At 36.1% G+C, this 21,807-nt stretch overlaps 1 protein-coding gene across 1 annotated transcript in view; it reads left to right on the forward strand.

Annotated features, from left to right (window-relative positions):
- The window catches only part of LOC148949030 (uncharacterized), a 387,072-nt gene that overhangs the window by 197,379 nt on the left and 167,886 nt on the right, over positions 1-21,807 (forward strand). The window contains exon 35 of the mRNA XM_089095093.1: positions 12,497-12,634. Coding sequence (XP_088951219.1) covers positions 12,497-12,634 — 138 coding nt within the window. The remainder of the gene's footprint in view (positions 1-12,496; positions 12,635-21,807) is intronic.

Consider the following 21,807-nt stretch of genomic DNA (forward strand, 5'->3'; position numbering starts at 1 on the left):
TTCCGGTAAAACAAAACCCTAATTTATGCGATAGTTTGGACAAGGTGGCTCGTTCTGTCAGCGGCAATAACAGTTGGCACCCTTGCACGTTTTTCGATCTTCCAAGTGATTGGAAGACTTTCGTCACTTTGGCTTCAGGAGCGCATAATGCCAATGCTACCGTGGGACCTGAACTCACTTGAATTTCAACGCATGATGTCTTTTAAGACTAAGATCATAAACGGTGAGGCTAAGCATGTGAACTGTATCTATTAGGTTTTTGACGACCTTTTCTTTGATGTCACGATTTCCAAGCTGAAGAATCGCATTTGCTACCTGTAAAATACAAAAGGTTGAGTGGACAATAGTTCGCTGCACATGAAGGGCCTTAGCATTCCTCTGTTTAGCCTGTGATGAAAAAGTAGCCCAAATTTCTTAATTTGTCTCTGATAAAAGTAATTTAAAGCTCAGATAACAAAAAAACTCCAGTGTCGAGACAGCCCCCCAGGGTCCGGGGGTAGGCGTTGGGAACAACAATTTCATTGGTATTCGTAGGCCTAGGGTGGCGCTCAAATAAATCCTTTAGCTTCCCTATTTCCAGAGCCTCAGAAAAAGCTATGTTTACATTTTGGCAAGTTTTTTATGGGTCTTGGGCCCCCTCCTTCTTACCAGAAAGCTCTTCAGAAACCTTGTTAATTATACCGTCATTTGACGTGCTTTCTTTTAATCTTTTGCCTTTTGGCTTTTCTGGAGAAGCTTTCCACTTTCTGTCATTTCTTTGGTCATGGATTTTCATCGGGCACGCCGAGCCAGTTCTGGTGGTTCTAAGACCTATTTTTTGGCTACGAGAGCTAGTTCATACGTTCCTAGAACTAATTTCAGGGCTCCGAGAGCCATATCGAGCACGAATTTGAAACTCTGGGCTCCGAGAGCCAATATTCGCTCTTCGATCAGTATCCACTGCTGGAAAGGTTGAAACAGGAACGTATGTAGTTTCGGCCAATTCTCTAATTATAGTCAATCCTCAACTAGTAAACTTTGTAACCAAATCTTAGACTTTTTTAATTTTTCTTTTCGACAAAAAAATGCGCATTGATCATGAATCTAACAGAAATCCCATAAATTCTATTTATTGACTTGAAATAAGAACTGACTTTTCCGGGTGAATCACCAACCTCTCTGAAGTAATTTCACTGTTTCGTAAGTTGTATTGACATTCTAAAAGTAACCTTCCCAGAATGAGTAATTCATCCATGTAAACAACTGATAAATAACCCTTTCGTCAAAGTAGGGAGAACTGAGAAGCGGGTTTAAAGAGCTTCAGAAGAACCCTCAGGCTATTGATAACCGATTTGGCAAAAAAGTGTAAGCATAGCAACAACATATTTCAGAACAAAACCATATATGATGATGAAATCAACAGGGAATGAATATTATAAATTGATAAGGTCTACAGAGGCCATGTAACAATTTTTTGTCATAAATTAAACAGTAGATTGTACACTTTCCATTTTAAAATGGTCATATTTAACGCTTTCTTAAAATTTAGCATAAATGATGAAGAACCATTTCCCTTCGGGACCATAAAAACATTAGAAATACAAAGTATTTCCTTTGTCCTAAACTCGGCACTTTAACAGTAAGACCTTTACGTAATCAGATTATGCACTTCTTTTCTTATAACCTGTAGTTCTTCAAAAGTAAAATTTGTGTTCTTTATTTTTAAGACTTTCAATGTTGCTTTCTCACATTCAGTTTTATAACCTGAAACTACAATATTCCAATACCTGGTTATTGACTATCAATTTGAGACACACCTACCAATTCTCCCCGTTTTAAAGCTTAAGCACTATATATTACCTTCTACATTTCTCACGATATTAATTTCCATCCATTATGTTGTCCAATAATCTGGTCGGTATTGTATCACAACTACTCATTATTTAGTTGTGTGTCAATCCAAGCGAAACAAACGTCAACTGGTGTTGTTTTGGTCAATCGAGATAATTTCACAGGTCTATCTCAGTTTAACTCGAAGCGTAGCTAAGGCGCTCCTTTTGGAGTAGAATCCCAGATAAACAGCCTTCGTTTCTAAAACATTGATATCAAATCTTTTCTTTTCTGAGGACCATTCATCTGTGACCGTTTTCGTGGAATATTCATCCACAAGTGCCCGACCTAGTTTTGATGCATCACTACACAAATACTTTCCGGCAGGAAAATACGCATTGATCCTTGAATCTAACATAAAACCCAGAAATTATATTTGTTGGTTTGGGATAAGAACTGACTTTCCCAAGTGAATCACAAACCCCAGCTCTGAAAGTAATTTCGCTGTTTCATAGACATTGTTTTGACATTCTAAATATGACTTTCCCAGAAGGAGAAAATCATCTAAATATACCACTGACAAATACCCTTTTCTTCGAAACAGGGAGAAGACGGGTTTAAAAAGTTCCGTAAGAACCCTTGGAGCAGATGATAAGCCTTTTGACATTGAAAACGCACAACAACAATCTAATTCAAAGCAAAGCCACATTTGATCATCACAAATTTTTTAGCTTACCGTTATGTGGATTAATAAATAAATAAATAAATCAAAGTCAACAGGGCATGAATAATAAAAATCGACTAGGTCAATAGAGGCCATATAACAATTTTTTGTCATTAAAAGTACCGCAGAATGAACACTTTCCATTTGAAACGTAATATTTAATCTTTTCATTTAATTTTTTAAGATTAAGAATAAACCGAGTAGACCCATCTTTCTTGGGACTGTAAAAATGGGAGAAATACAACGTATTTCCTTTATTCTGAAGTCGGGTACTTTATCAATAACACATTTATGCAATAAAATATCAACTTCTTTTCTTATAGCCTGTATTTCTTCAAACGTAAAACTTTTGTTTTTTGTTTTCAAAGCTCAGGCTATAAGATTGAATTTAAGAAAACACTATTAAAGTGTTTTCTCAAATTCAATCTTATAGCCTGAGGCTACAATATTCAAAATATTCAAATCACTGGTTATTGACTGCTATTTTAAGACGTACTTACTAATTCTCCCCACTTTAAAGTTATCAGCCAAATGTTGTGACTACCTATTGAAATTCACAACAAAACAATAAAAATCAAGGCCAGGGTATGTTAAATAGTACATAACAAGCTGTTTGCGATCCCTTTTCTGGAATTTCTAGAATTTGGATCTCTCTTGACGGTCCTAGCCCTGCCTTTTGTGATAATTTGTATGGGGGCCTCATTCTGCCATCGGCGATAACGGCAGGCCCTCATTGCACGTTTTTTGGTCTTCCAAATGATTTTTTTTCAAATCCCCAACGGATATACCTTTGGACGTTGTTTTGGCAACATCTTTGCCAAAAAGAAACTCCATGACTTTGACTTCAGGAGCGCATAAGGCTGGTGCTACCGTGGGATCTGGGCTCACTTCGAATTTTATCGCTTGACGTCTTTTTAAACTTAGTTCATAATTGGTGAGGCCAAGCATGTGAACTGCATCTGTTAGGTTTTTGACAACCTTTTCTTTGGTAATTTGAAAAAAACTACGTTTTCTAAAGAGTTAAAGAGGCTGAGTCACAAGTTCGAAGCTTAAAACGTACAGGGATTGGGAGGTACAATTGGGGGGCTGCCGCCCCCCATACCCCTGCTTCCGTATATGAAAGGGGCTTTGCCCTCCTCTTTACGCTAAAGTTTTTATTTTGAAAAAAAGAGTTGTGAGAAAGTCAAACTTTAGCATAAAGAGCGAGGCTTTGAGTAGGGCACAGCCCCTTTCATATACGGAAGCGGGGGTTTGGAGGGCGGCAGCCCCCCAACTGTACCGCCTAATCCCTGGACGTTTTAAGCTTCGAACTTGTGACTCAGCCTCTTTAACTCTTTAGAAAACTTAGTTTTTTTCAAATAATTTCTGCACGTTTTTGTACAGTTTATTACTTATTATTGCTTGACTCACTGTTAGCTGATCGTGTCAGGAGTTAAAGTTGGGGGGCTGCCGCCTTCCAGACCCCCCGCTTTTGAATATTCTTGTGTTAAGGCTTTTAATTCCTGAATACTCAAATCAAATGCACAGTAAGATTTTCTTTTTTCAACTTTTCTTCGAGCATGTGGGTATACGCTCTGTTATCAAAGCAGTGGATACTTACCTGTAAACGAAAAAAAATTAAGCAACCATCCTAAAATGCTTTATTTTTATACTATTAAAACCTTTTTTAATTTTCATCAGTCGAGACGTAAGGTTTTATCGACATTCATCAGTGAATGACGTAGTTCCGAGACGAATGCCGATGCAAGCTCTTGGCGGCATTCGTCTAACAGGGGCTCTTATGGGAAAAAACGAGGTTTTTCGTAAATATAAATTCGGGGGATAATTTTTTAGGTCTGAAAATATCAAAAGACCCTAACAGGTCGAATTCCGGTTCGAATGAGTCCTCATTCACCCGGATCCATTGCCAACTGTGGCCTGTAGGCATGGCTAACAAAAAAAAAAATTGATGAACATTAAGTGGCTATGTTTGGTTTTTGAAAAACAGGGAAGGAGTAATCGGATTGAGGTGAAATTTTAAGGATAAACTCCAAAGCCCTAGGAGAGCCTATTCTTTAAATTTCAACTCAATCGGACAACGTTAAAGGGGGCTGTGGTGGGAGGGTCGAAACTTCCGGCCCATTTTCCCCCATGAAGATAAAGTGGAAGGGGTTGAAATTTCGCATGTTTCTTAGTTTGACCTTAGGCTAAAAAATGCAATCACCGCCGTCTCTCTGCGACCACTAGGACACACGTGTGCCTCCTTGATATGCACATTTTCAAGCTCAAGAATCGCAGTTGCTGCCTCTAAAACACAAAATGTTGAATGAACAATTGTCCGCTGCACTTGAAGTGCCTTCGCATCCCTCTGTTTAGCCTCTGATGAGAGAGTAGCCCAAATTTCACTATTCACCTTTGGGACAACAATTTTATTAGTATTCGCAGGCCTAGGGTGGCGCTCAAATAAATCTTTTAGCTTCCCTATTTCCAAAGTCTCAGAGAAGGCTCTATTTGTAACTTTGGCAAGTTTCTTATGGATCTTGGGACCCTCTTTGGTACCAGAACGTTCTTCAGAAATCTTTTTGAATAGAGCGTCATTTGACGTGTTTTCTTTTAATCTTTTACCTTTGTGCTTTTCCGGAGAAGCCTTCCGCTTTGTGTCTTGATTATTATGGGGCTCCGAGAGCAAGATTTTTTGTTCCTAGAACTAATTTCAGGGCTCCGAGAGCCATATCCAGCACGAGTTTGAAACTATGGGCTCCGAGAGCCATTTGTTTGATCACTATCACTCTCACTTGAGAGTATTCTCTGACGCGAGTGAGCTTTATATTGCCTTCACGCTTCTCACGATCATAATTCCCATCAACTAAATTGTCCAATAATCCAATCACTATCTCACTATTACTCATTATTAAATTTAGTCTCAATCAAAGCGAAAGCTAACGTTAACTGATGTTGTTTTTGTCAATCGAGGCGATGGCACGCGTCTGTCTCAGTTGAACTGGAAGGTGGAGCTAAGCGCTCCTTTTGGAGTAGAATTCAATTTTAAGAGTTAAAGAGATATCTCTCTTTTTAGAGTAAAGAGAGAAAAAACATCTCATTTCGATGGTTGGCATCTTATTTGAAAAAGAATCAAATAAGATGCGTAAAATCGTCTTACCATTCAATCAAGTGGGCTAATTTTAGATGGGGGTCTCCAAATTTCTCTTGGACAACAAATATTACAGAGCACCTCTTAATTGCTACTACTTATTTTGTCTACACCGATCGAATGGTCGAATCAGCTTCTTTTATGTACTCACATGTTGTCAGGTAATGAATAGAGAGTTTACTTTACGTTACATTAATCGGTTTATGGTAATGAACTCTAAGTGAAAAGCGAATCAAGGTTAAAAGAAACCAAACTCTAAGAAACATGATTTGAACTGCATATTGCATCAAAATCATCTAATTTTTATGCTAATTCTGAATATGAAAAATCTATTAATTTTGAATTTAGCCGTCAAACGTAATTAGCACAAGAAAAGTTCTATAATTTTAAAAAAAGAAAAAAAATTATGCATCAGTTTATGGGAATGAACTGTAAGTAAAAAGCGAATCAAGGCTAAAAGAAACAAAAGCTCTAAGAAATGGACTTCTAACTAAATTGTACATCAAAATAATCTAATTTTATTAATCTTGAATTTAGCCGTCAAAATTTATTAGCACAAGAAAACTTCTATAATCATAGGCATCACGCTAGCGCTGCCTAAGTAAAGAACAATGTGGGCACAATGTGTTTGTTTTTTTTTTTTTTTTTTTTTTTTGGTTCTCCATACCCTGGCACTTTGTATCGAAGGAGTCGTAGTAGAAACTTCAAAAAGGGCTCATTCGATTGGAAATTCGAGATGCTAGTGCCCTTCTTAATAGTCAAAAGTGATTGGAGGGCTCATTCGATTGGAAATTGGAGATGCTAGTGCCCTTCTTAATAGTCGAAAGGGATTGGAGGGCAACTAGCCCCCCCCCACGCCCAGCCTTCCCCCACATACAGCCAATAAAAATTTTGAGATAGACATTTTGTTCAGCGTAATTGATTTCCAGATAGAAAATATGTTTTTGAGGAGGACACTCCCCCACAACCCTCAGGGCAAGGGTTTTAAGTTATGCCCTGGGGTCATATAAGGTTTTTATAGAAGGCGGTGTCGTAGAAACTTCAAAACTGGCTCATTCGATTGGAAATTCAAAGGGCTCGTACCCTTTTTAATAGTCGAAAGTGATTGGAGGGCAACTAGCCCCCCTCCCCCCACGCCCACTATTCCCCCCAACATATCCCATCAAAACTTCGAGATAGCCATTTTGTTCAGTATAGTTGTTTTTCCAGATAGAAAATATGTGTATAAGAAGGAAACTTCCCCACGACCCTCAGAGCAAGGGTTTTAAGCTATGCCCTGGAAATATCGATGGTTTTTTATAGAAGATGCTGTTTTAAAAATTTCAAAACAGGATCATTTGGTTGGAAGTTTAAAGGACTGGTACCCTTTTTGATAGTCGAAAGTGATTGGAGGGCAACTAGCCCCCCCCCCTCGCCCTTCAGTCCCCCAAACACATCCAATCAAAATTTTGAGATAGCCATTTTGTTAAGCGTAGTTGATTTCTAGATGGAAAATATGTTTATGAGAAGGACACTCCCCCACATTCCTCAGGGCAAGGGTTTTAAGTTATGCCCTGGGGGTATATAAGGTTTTTAAAGAAGGTGTTGTCTTAGAAACTTCAATATAAGCTCATTCGACTGGAAATTCAAAGGGCTAGTGCCCGTTTTAATAGTCGAAAGTGATTGGAGGGCAAAGAGCCCCCCCCCCACACCCATCATTCCCCCCAACACATCAAATAAAAATTTTGAGATAGCCATTTTGCTCAGGGTAGTTGATTTCCAGATAGAAAACATATTTTTGAGGAGGACACTCCCCCACAACCCTTAGGGCAAGGATTATAAGTTATTGAAATCTTTGTCATAGAAACTTGAAAAAGGGCTCATTCGATTTGAAATTCAAAGGACTAGTACCCTTTTTAATAATCGAAAGTGGTTTAAGGGCAATTAGCCCCTCTCTCACGCCCACCTTATCCCCAAACACATCCAATCAAAATGTTGAGATAGCCATTTTGTTCAGCGTAGTTAATTTCCAAATAGAAAATATATTTTTGAGGAGGACACTCCTCCACATCCCTCAGGGCAAGGGTTTTAAGTTATGGCCCCTCTTACGCCCATCTTTTCCCCAAACGCATCCAATAAAAATTTTTAAATAGCCATTTTATTCAACGTAGTTGAAAGTTTTGGGAATTAGGTCTTTATGGATGACAACCAGTAAAGAACGATGTGGGGGCACAATGTGTTTTTTTTCTCTCCATACCAGGCACTTCGTATCGAAGGATTTGTCGTAGAAACTTCGAAAAGGGCTCATTCGATTGGAACTTGGAGTGGCTAGTGCCCTTTTTAATAGTTGAAAGTGATTGGAGGGCAACTAGGCTCCCAACCCTCACGCCCGCCATTCCCCCACACACATCCAATCAAAATTTTTTCGATAGCCATTTTGTTCGGCGTAGTTTATTTCCAGATAGAAAATATCTTTTTGAGGAGGGCACTCCCCCACAGCCCTCATGGCAAGGGTTTTAAGTTATGGCCTGAAGGCATATAAGATCACTGTTGACAATGTACAGTTTACTATTTTCTTTTCTTTAAAGCAGGGCACTTCATATAGAAGGGGTCGTCCTAGAGACTTCAAAAGAGGTTCATTCGATTAAAAATCGAGAGTTCTAGTGCCCTTTTTTATAGTCGAAAGTGATTGGAGGGCAAATAACCCCCCCCCCCCTCACGCCAATCATTCCCCCAAACACATCCAATCGAAATTTTGTGATAGCCATTTTGTTCAATGTAGTTGATTTCCAAATTGAAAATGTGTTTTTGAGGAGAACACTCCCCCACAATCCTCAGGGCAGGGGTTTTAAGTTTACCCTGGGGGCATATAAGGTTTTTATAGAAGGTGTTGTCGTAGAACCCTCAAGAAAGCCTCATTCGATTGGAAATTCAAAGGGCTAGTGCCCTTTTTAATAGTCGAAAGTGATTGAAGGGCAACGAGATCCCTCACACGCCCATCATTCCCCTAAACACATCCAATAAAAATTGTGAGATAGCCATTTTGTTCAGCGTAGTTGATTTACAAATAGAAAATATGTTTTTGAGGAGGACACTCCCCCACAACCCTCAGGGCAAGGGTTTTAAGCTGTACCCTGGGGGCATAAAAGGTTTTTATTGAAGATGTTTTCGTAGAAACTTCAAAACAGGCTCATTCGATTGGGAATTCAAAGGGCTAGTACCCTTTTTATTAGTCGAAAGTGATTGGAGGGCAACTAGCCCCCCGCACGCCCATCGTTCCCCCAAACACATCCAATCAAAATTTTGAGATAGGCATTTTGTCAGCGTAGCTGATTTCCAGATAGAAAATATCTTTTTGAGGAGGACACTCCCCCACAACACTCTGTGCAAGGGTTTTAAGTTATGCCCTGGGGCCGTATAAGGTTTTTAATTGAAGGCGTTGACGTAGAAACTTCAAAACAGGCTTATTCGATTGGAAATTCAAAGGGCGTTTGCCCTTTTTAATAGTCGAAACTGATTGGAGGGCAACAAGCCCCCCCACGCCCATCATTCCCCCAGACACATCCAATCAAAATTTTGAGATAGCCATTTTGTTCAGCGTAGTTGATTTTCACATAGAAAATATGTTTCTGAGGAGGACATTCCCCCACAGCCCTCAGGGCAAAGGTTTTAAGTTATGCCCTGGTGGCATATAAAGTTTTTATAGAAGGTGGTGTCGTAGAAACTTCAAAACAGGCTCATTCGATTTGGAATTCAAAAGGCTAGTGCTGTTTTTAATAGTTGAAAGTGATTGGAGGGCAACTAGCCCCCCATGCTCATCATTCCTCCAAAGACATCCAATAAAAATTTTGAGATAGCCATTTTGTTCAGCGTAGGCTAGTTGATTTCCGGATTGAAAATATGTTTTTTAGGAGGACTATCCCCCATAGGACACTCCCCCACAACCCTCTGGGCAAGGGTTTTAAGTTATGCCCTGGGGGCATATAAGGATTTATAAGAAGGCGATGTCGTAGAAACTTCAAAACAGGCTCATTCGATTCTAAATTCAAAAGGCTAGTTCCCTTCTTAATAGTCGAAAGCGATTTGAGGGGAACCAGCCCCTCCCTCACGCCCATCATTCCCGCAAACACATCCAATCAAAATTTTGATATAGCCATTTTGTTCAGCGTAGTTGATTTTCAGATAGAAAATATGTTTTTGAGGAGGACACTCCCCAACATCCCTCAGAGAAAAGGTTTTACCTTATGTCCTGGGGTATATAAGGTTTTTATAGAAGGCGTTGTCATAGAAACTTCAAAAGGGGCTCATCTGATTGGAAATTCAAAGAACTAGTGCCCTTTTTGATATTCAAAACTGATTCGAGGGCAACTAGCCCCCCCCCCACGTCCATCATTCGCCCAAACACATCCAATCAAAATTTTTAGATATCCATTTTGTTTAGCGTAGGCTAGTTGATTTCCAGATAGAAAATGTGTTTTTGGGAAGGACACTCCCCCACAACTCTCAGGACAAGGGTTTTAAGTTATGCCCTGGGCGCATATAAGGTTTTATAGAAGGTGTTGTCGTAGAAACTTCAAAAAAGGCTAATTCGGTTGGAAATTCAAAGGCTAGTGCCGTTTTTAACAATCGAAAGTGACCAGGGCACTTCGTATCGAAGGATTTGTCGTGGGAATTTCGAAAGGGGCTCATTCGATCGAAAATAAAAAGGGTTGATGCCCTTTTTAATAGTCGAAAGTGATTGGAGGGTGGGCAACTAATCCCCCTTCCACTCCCATCCTCCCATTGACCCATGTTTAAAAACTAAATGTTGCCTTAAGATAAAATCAAAATGCATTGTGATAATACTAATTCCCAGTAAGGCATCTCAGCAGTATCTCAAGAACGACTGAAGGGTATTATGTTCAAACTTTCGAGGCTACTTCTGCTCTTAAAATTTAACCAAATCAAAATAGTGTAAGTGTATCGAAGCTGTCAAAGAAAGTAAACAGATTTTTTTGCGAATGTTATCAAGTTTTCCATTTCAGGTCAACTAGAGGAGGTATGAAACTAAGTTAAACAGTACTATTTGTGTCCAGATTTTTAAAAGGGTGTATTTTTTTAAAAATTGCTGAAAATTTTTCTCCGGCATATAAATAGCAGGCCAAACTACAAAGTCTTAAAAAACGAAAATATTTAAACTGATATTTTCTTTTTCATGAAAAGACTATTTCAATATAAAACGAACAGATATTAATTAAAAAAAACTTTTCCACAAAATAAGTTTTTCAAAGAAAAGTAAAGATCTCCATTAAACAAAAAATTAGCAAAAATAAAATCAAATAATCTACCAAGCTCTAAACTACCACAAATCAGCATCAATAAATAAATGAAACCCAAAACGAACAGAAATTACAATAAATAACCGAGTCAAACTCAAAACGAGCAGAAGTTAACATAAGCTGGGCGCGAAACACCTAGGCCTTCCCAAGGCCAGAAAAAAATTCGTACTTTACTGAAAAAATACAAATGAATGTGTATTGTCAGTTTAATATACATATACTGATATTTAGTAATCAAAATGTAAAAATTATTTAATTTATTAAAGTTATATACCTAAAAACATTTATATTATATGAAATAAAAACAAATTATGTATCAGTTTATGGGAATGAACTGTAAGTAAAAAGTGAATCAAGGCTAAAAGAAAAACCTAAACTCTAAGAAATGGAATTCTAACTACATTGTACATCAAAATAATCTAATTTTTATTAATCTTGAATTTAGCCGTCAAAAGTTATAAGCATAAGAAAACTTCTATAATTCTAGAAAAAGAAACAAAATTATGTATCAGTTTATGGGAATGAACTGTAAGTAAAAAACGAATCAAGGCTAATAGAAACCAAAACTCTAAGAAATGGAATTCTAACTACATTGTACATCAAAATAATCTAATTTTTATTAACCTTGAATTTAGCCGTCGAAAGTTATTAGCATAAGAAAACTTTTTTAATTTTAGAAAAAGGAGAAAATATCCCAAAAAGGGGCTTGTTCCCGATTAAAATATTTTAAAAACTACATCATGAAATATCACCTGTCTGAGAACCAAAATATTTTGGGAGAAAAATCATGAGGTGACTAAAAGGCGTAGATGTATCGAGAGGTTAATTAAATAGTCCTCCAATATCAGAAATCATACTATCAAACGGCGGTTAATCCGTCCTTAAATGTACGTGCAGTTCAAAAGAAAAGTTATATCATTTATCTAGTAAAACTAACAGTTATTGTTCATTTTATTTTTGCATCCCAGCTATTAGGGAAGATAGTTGTGGAGTGTTTTTGGGGGAGAGGACTTGAATTAGGGATGTAGCCCCTGACCTCCCTTGACTTTAACGAATATGTTTGAACTAAGCGTTTAATATGAGTGCTGCTGGGGTATCAGTTCCCCTGTTATTACAAAAACAGTAGTTTTATTAGAGAAATATTTGTCTTCAAATATCTGATCCGTTGTGATTGAAAGTTGAATTTGAGTGTGAAGAGCAGGAACTTGTGGAAGGAAGAGGTTGACAGTCTCACTCTTATTAAGGAAAATGTTATCTTATTTTGAAAAGCAAAAACATGTAAATAGGCCAAAGCTTCTGGTATTCATACATATAATAACAACTTCAGTGGAAGATTAAGGAGGTTGACAACTTCAGTGTAAGCTGAGAGGAAGGATTCAGGATTGGACTACATTGTTAGTCGTTTTTTTTTTAATCCTATTTTGATCATTGTTTTCACAGAGGTTTGTGTTCACAGGATTTTGTTGATTTTTATTTTAATAGCTAAGAGACTGCATATTGGAAAGTATTTTTGTTTATTTACCTGTTTTTCCTTAGGTTAGCAGTACACCTTCCCGACGCAGACAAATACGATACTGAGATATATTTCAACAAAGAAAAAACTGACGTTAAAATTCGAAGCACAACTGAAGTCTTTGGGGATTTGGAAGGAGATTTTGAACTGAGACATAATAGGTATGGTGTACTAGTTGGTTTTAATTTTTTGTTTTTATATTTCTATTTCTATTATTGTATTATTAATTTTTATTTTCATCGAGGCATTGGTTTTAATTTGATATTAAATAATAATAATGTATATGTTTAATATGTTAGTTGGGGTTTATGTTTACTTATCTCAACATACCAGGCTCAGGACTGAAATTTCCAGGTTTTTTTGAGAAAATTGCAAAGGTTGGCAGCCTCGTCGCTATGGTTGAAAATTACAGTAAACGAAAAGATAAAACATCATAGATCATCATCATTTTTTTGTAAAATGACGCTGTTATATTTTCTAGACAGCTAGATAGTTGTACGGTAAGCTATTACACATAGGAGAGATTGTTGACAAACTTATAACAATAACAATTAAATTTATTGTTGTGTATTGTTTTTTGTTGGCTGTAGTTAACTCTGAAATTCTGCTAAATTTTAAAATGAAATGAAAATATTTATAAACAGGTATAACTTTTAACAAGACAATAGTAGAGGTGACCCTATTGATCCCAGGACTCACCCCTGCTGCCACCTATAACTTTGTTTACATAGTTTATGTCTGTTTGTTGTCAGTGAGAATTTGAAAAACAGGAATTTTGTCACATTTATGGATGGTTATGTGTGTTGGTCGATTTATTTGATGTTTTTCATGGATGTTTTATGGTGAGAATTTGAAAAAACAGGAACTTTGTCACATGTTTTTATGGACTTTGTCAGTGAGAATTTGAAAAAACAGGAACCTTGTCACATTTTTGTATGTTTTTATGGTTTTTGTCAGTGAGAATTTGAAAACAGGAACTTTGTCACATTTATGTCTGTTTTTATGGACTTTGTCAGTGAGAATGGAAAAACAGGAACTTTGTCACTCCCTTCTTGTTGTTGTTCGATGCAGATGGTATGAGTTTCCGGGAAACAGTTAATGACACTTCCTTCCTGTTGTTATTCGAGGCAAATGCTATGAGTTCCCGGGAGATCGCGTTTTTCCAATATTTGTTGTTCAAACCAAATGTTATGAGTTTCCGGGAAACAGTATTTGTTGTTGTTGTTCAAGCCAAATGTTATGAGTTCCCGGGAAACAGCTAGATCACATGTTTCCTTCTCAGCCAATCAGAGGACTTTGTTTACATAACAATTTGACCTTGAGATGAAATGAGTGAACAAGTTGAGTTAGAAATATCCTTTTATTGCAACTGTTCTATTTGTAAAGCACATTTTCATGATTTTGAATATTCACATGAACCTACTGAATGTTTAGACTGCATAGAGGCAGAGACAGATGAGAAGAATCTGGAGGAAAGGAGAAGAAAAATTATATGTGACATGGAGAGAAATTTATACCGATTGCAAGTAAGCTCAGATAAAAGAAGGATTGATATGATAGAAAAGGAAGATCAAAAGAAGAGACTGGTAAAAGAGGGCTTTCTCTATAGTGTAAAAGACAGCAGTGAAAACCCAAAGAAAAATGAATATAGTGCAAGATATAACTCGGATTATTATGATGATTATGCTCTAAGAGAAGAGAAAAAGTGGGCCTTTAAGAGACAACATAAGAGGTCATTCTACGAAAAGGATTTTAAACAACGGAAACCCTGATGGAAGAGTTCTCATATATGATTTACCTTTAAATCTAATAATTAATATTTGTAATGTTTTTTATATTGTAATCATACAATAAATTTGTTTGTACTATTTCAATTTTCATATACTAGATATATATAGAGTGCAGATACCAGTAGAAACTTCTGTACATTAATAATTCAGTTTGATTAAATCACCCCATAGAGTATTATCAGACCACAACGAAGTTTTCTATCAAAGATAACAAAAAATAATTCATTCTTTCTAATCTTTATTCTATTGAAATATCGATATTTATAACAGTTTTTAAATATTAAATTTCAGGTTCAATTATTTCTACGACACTATCACGATCTTCCAGCATTGCTATATTACAAAGAGGGGATGGTATAGATTCAACCTTCGGTTTAAGTAATTGAACACCATCTTCATCATTTATTGATATATCAATCAATGGGGTGGGCCTGCATTCAAATAAATCGCCGCGTACTCCTATTGTAGGCAAACTAGGAGCCAACCGCTCGTCATCCTCTATGCAAAGACGACCAGGAGGACCCCGCCGTACCAAATCATCTGACGTATACGACAGACCATCTTCCGTATAATAGACTTCTAGCACATCATCAGTACCTTCGAAGGTTGTAGTACTAGAAAGAAGGACCTCCTCATCAAGTGAGAGATCCCAACCATGCCATACATCCTAAAAGAATGAGAACGCTAAGATCAAAAGCTAGAGTTTCCTGCAGAAAACCTATATTAGTTCAGATTTTACGGGGATAGTTTATTTTCGAACCAATATATCTACCAAAGGTTCAATACCTGAGTTAAACTAAGAGGTTTCAACTTCAGGAAAAAATTACATTTTGACAACATTTGACAATTTACTAAATTTAAAGTTTTGTTTAGTTTCAAAAATGTTTTCTGTCACTCATCATCTTTTAATCATTCACAAACAATACTAAAAAAACCACTTTCCACGGTTTATCGATTTTAAATTATTAAGAAGGATATTATTTCTTTGAAATATACATTTTACATTTCATATTTTCTTGCTTTTGATAAGTATCTTGCCCTTTTGGTGTAAATTGCAGCTGAAGGCTTATCGCAAAATCACAGTTTCAAGTTTTTTCATATACTAGAATTGAAGGAAGCTAGAAAATGTGAAAAATTCTTTTTACCGGAATATTCTTCAGAGCCCAACCTAACTACGATCTGAAAACAATAATATAACTTATAGTTGAACAATTTTTTTTAAATATCTCTTTCCTGACATCATTTGGAACTAGCGAATTATTATAAATAGTAACTAATTACTTAATTTTTAATGAACTTATATTTAATTGAACCAACAATCCAAATTTTTTGATACCACAACAATAAATGGCAAACGAAAAAGAATATAAAAAACTACAACATTTTAAAAAGTACAGAGTTTGGCTCATGAAATTGAATAGAACAACGGAACTATGACAAATAGCTTCAGAATCAAAATCTAACCGAGTCAAATAAAGCTCCATCCGCTATTTTTGGTTATTCTTCTCCCCACCAAACAAGCAGTGCAGTTAAAACCTACTTAGAATCTATACTTAGACCTTGAAACTAGAAGAAACTAAATTTTCTGTAAAGTTATTAGAGTGACAGAAACTTTTTTTCCACAACCCACAAGAGGTTATTTTTTAACTAAAAGTAAAGAGCTGCAACACTAAATCAAAGATGAACAGAAATAATATCGAATAATTTGTCAAACGTAAACCTATATCCAATGATATATTTAATAGAGTGACAAAAACTTTTTCCACAAGAGGATATTTTTCAAGTAAAAAGTAAAGAGCTGCTACACTAAATCAGAGACGAACAGAAATAATGTTGAATAATTGTTCAAATGTAAACTTATGCCTAATGATATATTTAATAGAGTAGTAAGTCTAGCTTTGACAAGTGTGTTAGAACATCTAGAAAGAAGGTATCATATCTAAAAATTAGTATTTTTTTATTACTATAGCAAATAAAATTATACCTAATAAAAAAAAAAAAAAAAAAACTCGATAGGCAAGCGTCCAGCGGGCTTGAACCCTTACACAAATTTGAAGAATTTCCACATCCTGTTGTACAACATATTTTGCTGCTTCCACGCAATTAATCTCTTCAATTTTGTAAAGTTTGGCTCCTGATAAAATATGATGTGTGCCCTTGCGGGCAAATATATCCCTTAACAAAAAAAATACGCATGTGTCTACACAAAGAGACAGTTTTACTTTTATGGATATGATTCAATACTCACTACAAATCAAATGGGCTCTTAGTCTCCTTTCAAATAAATAGGAGTTCAGCTTCTGAGCGGTAAAAAAATTATTTGGTATAATTGATAAGTGCTCGTATTGCCTAGGCAATTACTTGATGTTATACAGCGGGTATCTAAACCCATTATTCCTCAAGAGCACCTGATCGCCATAAGAGATCATACCCTGTTTTGTCTCACAGCTGGGGGATCAGAGTGAAACTTTCAGGAAAGTTTTGTTTTGGACGGGATTACTGGGACTTAGGGTGAGGGGATGTTGTGAGGGTGGGGGGGGGGCTAAATCCTGTCGTAAGTTAGTACTAAATAGGATGCGGGCAATTTTATTCTTTTTTTTCATGACGGTTTACGGATAGAATATCTGGCATTAAAAAGAAGGGGGTAGAAATAGCTCTGTCTTATAATGTGCAATCGTTTATTATAACTGGTAAATATTACTAATAAGGATCCTTTCATTTTGGAGATAACGCGAACAAGACGAATAGTCTTACAACCCAAGCCTTGTAAGCCCGTGGCTACCAACCGATACAGATTGTCTTTTCGACAGTATTTTGTGTCTCATTTTAGTAAATAAGTGACAAAGAAGAGTGATTATTTAAATTATATTGTCTCTTAATTTAACTGTTAATTTAATTCCTGTTATTTGACATAATAAATTCGTATCGTATCGCACCCTATCGAATAGCACTAATAACGCTTAAGCAGAAATTCTTATATTTTTCTTATTCCTCTTCGTATTTAAGTGATACTCGATTACAGGATCTTAGAAGCTATTGAATAAAAAGTAGATAAAGCCGAGTTATTTTCTAATCATCTTGAATCTGCTAGTCAGAAGTTTGATAAGGATATATAAGTAGAGACATTAATGGGGGGGGGGATTTTGAAAATACTTATTGACTGCATTCTGCTTGAAAAATTACTTTTTGGTATTTTAATCGAAAAAATTCAAATTGCCCATTGCCCGCCTAAGTTTTAAGAAATATATCTGACCCTCCACTCTAACTTTTCCTGAATTGCTACCACTGCTTATACGTAAATCAAAACAATATGAAATCTGATCTGGAAGCTTCAAGATATAGAATCCATAAGACAATTATTAAACAAAGTAAGAGATGGCTTTAAAGATTTTAAACAGTAAGTCTTTAAAAAGCTGAATGATCATTGAGAACAACACTATTAATAAAAAAAGATGCAGAAAATGTAGTGTAAGATAAGCGCTGATAATTTCAAACACCCAGCGTAGGAAAGGAGTTTAAAGAAATATAGGAACGTCATGGGAGTCAGTAAATAGTGAAGCCTTTATCATATTAGGGCAAAGGACAAGCGTGTGCAGTTGTGCTGCCCTTTGCAGCTTGATTTTGCCCTTTGGAGCTGTAATTAGTTGTATTTATAAAGTTCTACAAAAGAAGTAGGCCTTTGTTCAATATCTCCTTTGAGCAATATTGAACTGTTTTGACACTCCTGGTCATTGGTGAACAGTTCTGGATAATCAGTTTATGTACTGAAATCAGCCGAAGTTTTGTAACATAGGTCCGTAGCCCCTGACGTAAGTCTTTATGATCATTGGTGAAATTATGATAACAGCTAATGAGGTCTATTTGTCTGTGTTGCACAAAGAAATTACACAACTCAACTAAAAACATGCATTCGTTTAGGTTCCTATTTGTATTTTTTTACTAAGGAAGCTTCAACTAATTTGTTATTTCCGAGAACTCTGATGAGGAGGCCATATAAAGCAAAAGGGTTACAAGTATATTAAAAGGTAATGAGTGTTTGCTAATGAAGAATTTGCTGTCGTTGGGGCTCAAATTTACAAGGACTTAGTGATATCTTCCTTGTTCCTATGAATTTCAAAATATAATGGTTAATATCAGTGATGCACACAGAGCTGAGGGGAACTCAAGGCCCAGACCCCCCCAGAATCCTATTTTGCCAGAATTTTTGAGTACTTTTTATTCAAACTATCCAATAGATTTTCTATTCCCGTCCCCGTAAATAAACATTTTGCATATGGGTCTAATCTTTTTTTTTATACTGGGTTCAGTCTTTAGGTTTACTTTAACCTGTAGCACACACATTAATGGTACAATTCAGTAGCTTTACAAACATTGTCAATCAATACAGAAAGATTGTTAACTATTAAAAGTTCATAACTGCAAAAATGTTAAATAACGTAAATGATTATGGATGGCCGAGCTAAGATAGTCCTTAACCTTTGCATAGTTATAATTAAAAAGGAAGTATATAAAAAAACATTAAGCCCTTAAAATACTTTTCTGTAAGAAGCAAATGAACGGAAAGCATAGAGACATCACTTACAGCATGCAAATTGGTCGTTCCCCATTGATCAAGAGGTCTCTTCCTAATTGGAGCATGACGGTCAGCATACCTGTCCCATGACCCATGTAAATCATAGGTCATGTACTAGCTACCACAGACCCAGAAGGGCTGAATTCACATTTTAGAGACAAAAAGCGCACACAAAAAGCAAATACAATAGCAATTTAAAATCTTCCCCCCCCCAAAACTCAAATTTCTGGGGGGGGGGGACATATTTTCATTGTATTTTGAATATTTTCCTTTGGAAAACACACCGAAAAGTAATATTAAGAGCTATATTTGTGAGTTTTTCACTGAAAATTCCTTTTTCTTGCCAAACCTTGACCTCCCTAATTAAAGGATATGAATTAGAACCATGGGAACGTAATTTCGTCGTATTTTTCGTATTTTCGTTGGAAAAAAACACTGAAAAGCCATATTAAGAGCTATATTTTTGAGTTTTTCACTGAAAATTCCTTTTTTTTGCCAAGCCTTGACCTCCCTAATTTAAGGATACGAATAAGAACCATGGGAACGTAATTTCATCGTATTTTGCATTTCTTCTAACTTTTGTGTGTTTTCGCAATAGAATGGCTCAATTGTGAGTTTTTCACTGACAATTCCTTTTTAGCCATGCCTTTATAATCAATGGAACATAGTTCTTTGTATTTTATATATTTTTGATTGGAAAACACACCGAAAGGTCATATTATTTGAACTTCCATCAAACGTTAGAAGGGCTTACATTTGAAGAACTATCCATTATTTGTATATATTGTTCTATATTTCAGACTATACTGTTTTCAAAAACTTCAAAACCCCGAAATATACTCGCTTGATTGACAATGTTTGTAAAGCTACTGAATTGTACCATTAATATGCGTGCTACAGGTTAAAGTAAACCTAAAGACTGAACCCAGTATAAAAAAAAAGATGAGACACATATGCAAAATGTTTCTTTTCGGAGAAGGGAATAGAAAATCTATTGGATAGTTTGAATAAAAAGTACCCGAAAATTCAGAAAAAATAGGATTCTGGGGGGGGGGGGGTCTGGGCCTTGAGGCCCCCTCCTCTCTGTGTGCATCACTGATATTGACCATTATACTTTGAAATTCATAGGAACAAGGAAGATATCACTAAGTCCTTGTGAATTTGAGCCCCAACGACAGCAAATTCTTCATTAGCAAACACTCATTACCTTTTAATATACTTGTAACCCTTTTGCTTTATATGGCCTCCTCATTAGAGTTCTAGGAAACAATAAATTAGTTGAAGCTTCCTTAGTAAAAAAATACAAATAGGAACCTAAACGAATGCATGTTTTTAATTGTGTTGTGTAATTTCTTTGTGCAACACAGACAAATAGACCACATTAGCTGTTATCATAATTTCACCAATGATCATAAAGACTTACGTCAGAGGCTACGGACCTATGTTACAAAACTTCGGCTGATTTCAGTACATAAACTGATTATCCAGAACTGTTCACCAATGACCAGGAGTGTCAAAACAGTTCAATATTGTTCAAAGGAGATATTGGACAAAGGCCTACTTCTTTTGTAGACCTTTATAAATACAACTAATTACAGCTCCAAAGGGCAAAATCAAGCTGCAAAGGGCAGCACAACTGCACACGCTCGTCCTTCGCCCTAATATGATAAAGGCTTCACTATTTACTGACTCCCATGACGTTCCTATATTTCTTTAAACTCCTTTCCTACGCTGGTTGTTTGAAATTATCAGCGCTTATCTTACACTACATTTTCTATATCTTTTTTTATTAATAGTGTTGTTCTCAATGATCATTCAGCTTTTTAAAGACTTACTGTTTAAAATCTTTAAAGCCCTGTCTTACTTGGTTTAATAATTGTCTTATGGATTCCATAGCTTGAAGCTTCCAGATCAGATTTCGTCTTGTTTTGATTTACGTATAAGCAGTGGTAGCAATTCAGGAAAAGTTAGAGGGGAGGGTCAGATATATTTCTTAAAACTTAGGGGGACAATGGGCAATTTGAATTTTTTCGATGAAAATACCAAAAAGTTATTTTTCAAGCAGAATGCAGTCAATAAGTATTTTCAACCCCCCCCCCCCCATTAATGCTTCTGTGTATATATCCTTATTAACCTTCTTACTAGTAGATTTAAGATGATTAAAAAATACCTCTGCTTTATCTACTTCCTATTCAATAGTTGCTAAGAACCTGTAATCGAGTATCGCTTCAATACGAAGATGAATAAGAAAAATACAACAATTTCTGCTTAAGCGTTATTAGTGATATTCGATACGGTGCGATACGATACGAATTTATTATGTCAAATAACAGGAATTAAATTAACAGTTAAATTAAGAGACAATATAATTTAAATAATCACTCTTCTTTGTCACTTATTTACTAAAATGAGACACAAAATACTGTCGAAAAGACAATCTGTATCGGTTGGTAGCCGTGGGCTTACAAGGCTTGGGTTGTAAGACTCTTCGTCTTGTTCGCGTTATCTCCAAAATGAAAGGATCCTTATTAGTAATATTTACCAGTTATAATAAACGATTGCACCTTATAAGACAGAGCTCTTTCTACCCCCTTCTTTGTAATGCCAGATAGTCTATCTGTCAACCGACATGAAAAAAAAGAATAAACCTTAGCGCATCCTCTTTGGTAATAACTGAAGAAATTTTTTAGCCCCCCCCCCCAAAGACAAAACACCCCCTCACCCTTAGTCCCATTAATCCCGTCCAAAACAAAACTTTCCTGACAGTTTCAATCTGATCCCCAAGCTATGAGAAAAAACAGGGTATGATCTCTTATGGTGATCAGGTGCTCTTGAGGAATACTGGGTTTAGCTACCCGCTGTATAACCTCAAGTAATTGCCTAGGCAATACGAGCACTTACCAATTATATCAAATAATTTTTTTATCGCTCAGAAGCTGAACTCCTATTCATTTGAAAGGAGACTAAGAGC

Source organism: Artemia sp. Qi Xiang Cuo, chromosome 9, assembly GCF_049724085.1.
Source record: "Artemia sp. Qi Xiang Cuo chromosome 9, ASM4972408v1, whole genome shotgun sequence".
Classification (NCBI taxonomy): Eukaryota; Metazoa; Arthropoda; class Branchiopoda; order Anostraca; family Artemiidae; genus Artemia; species Artemia sp. Qi Xiang Cuo.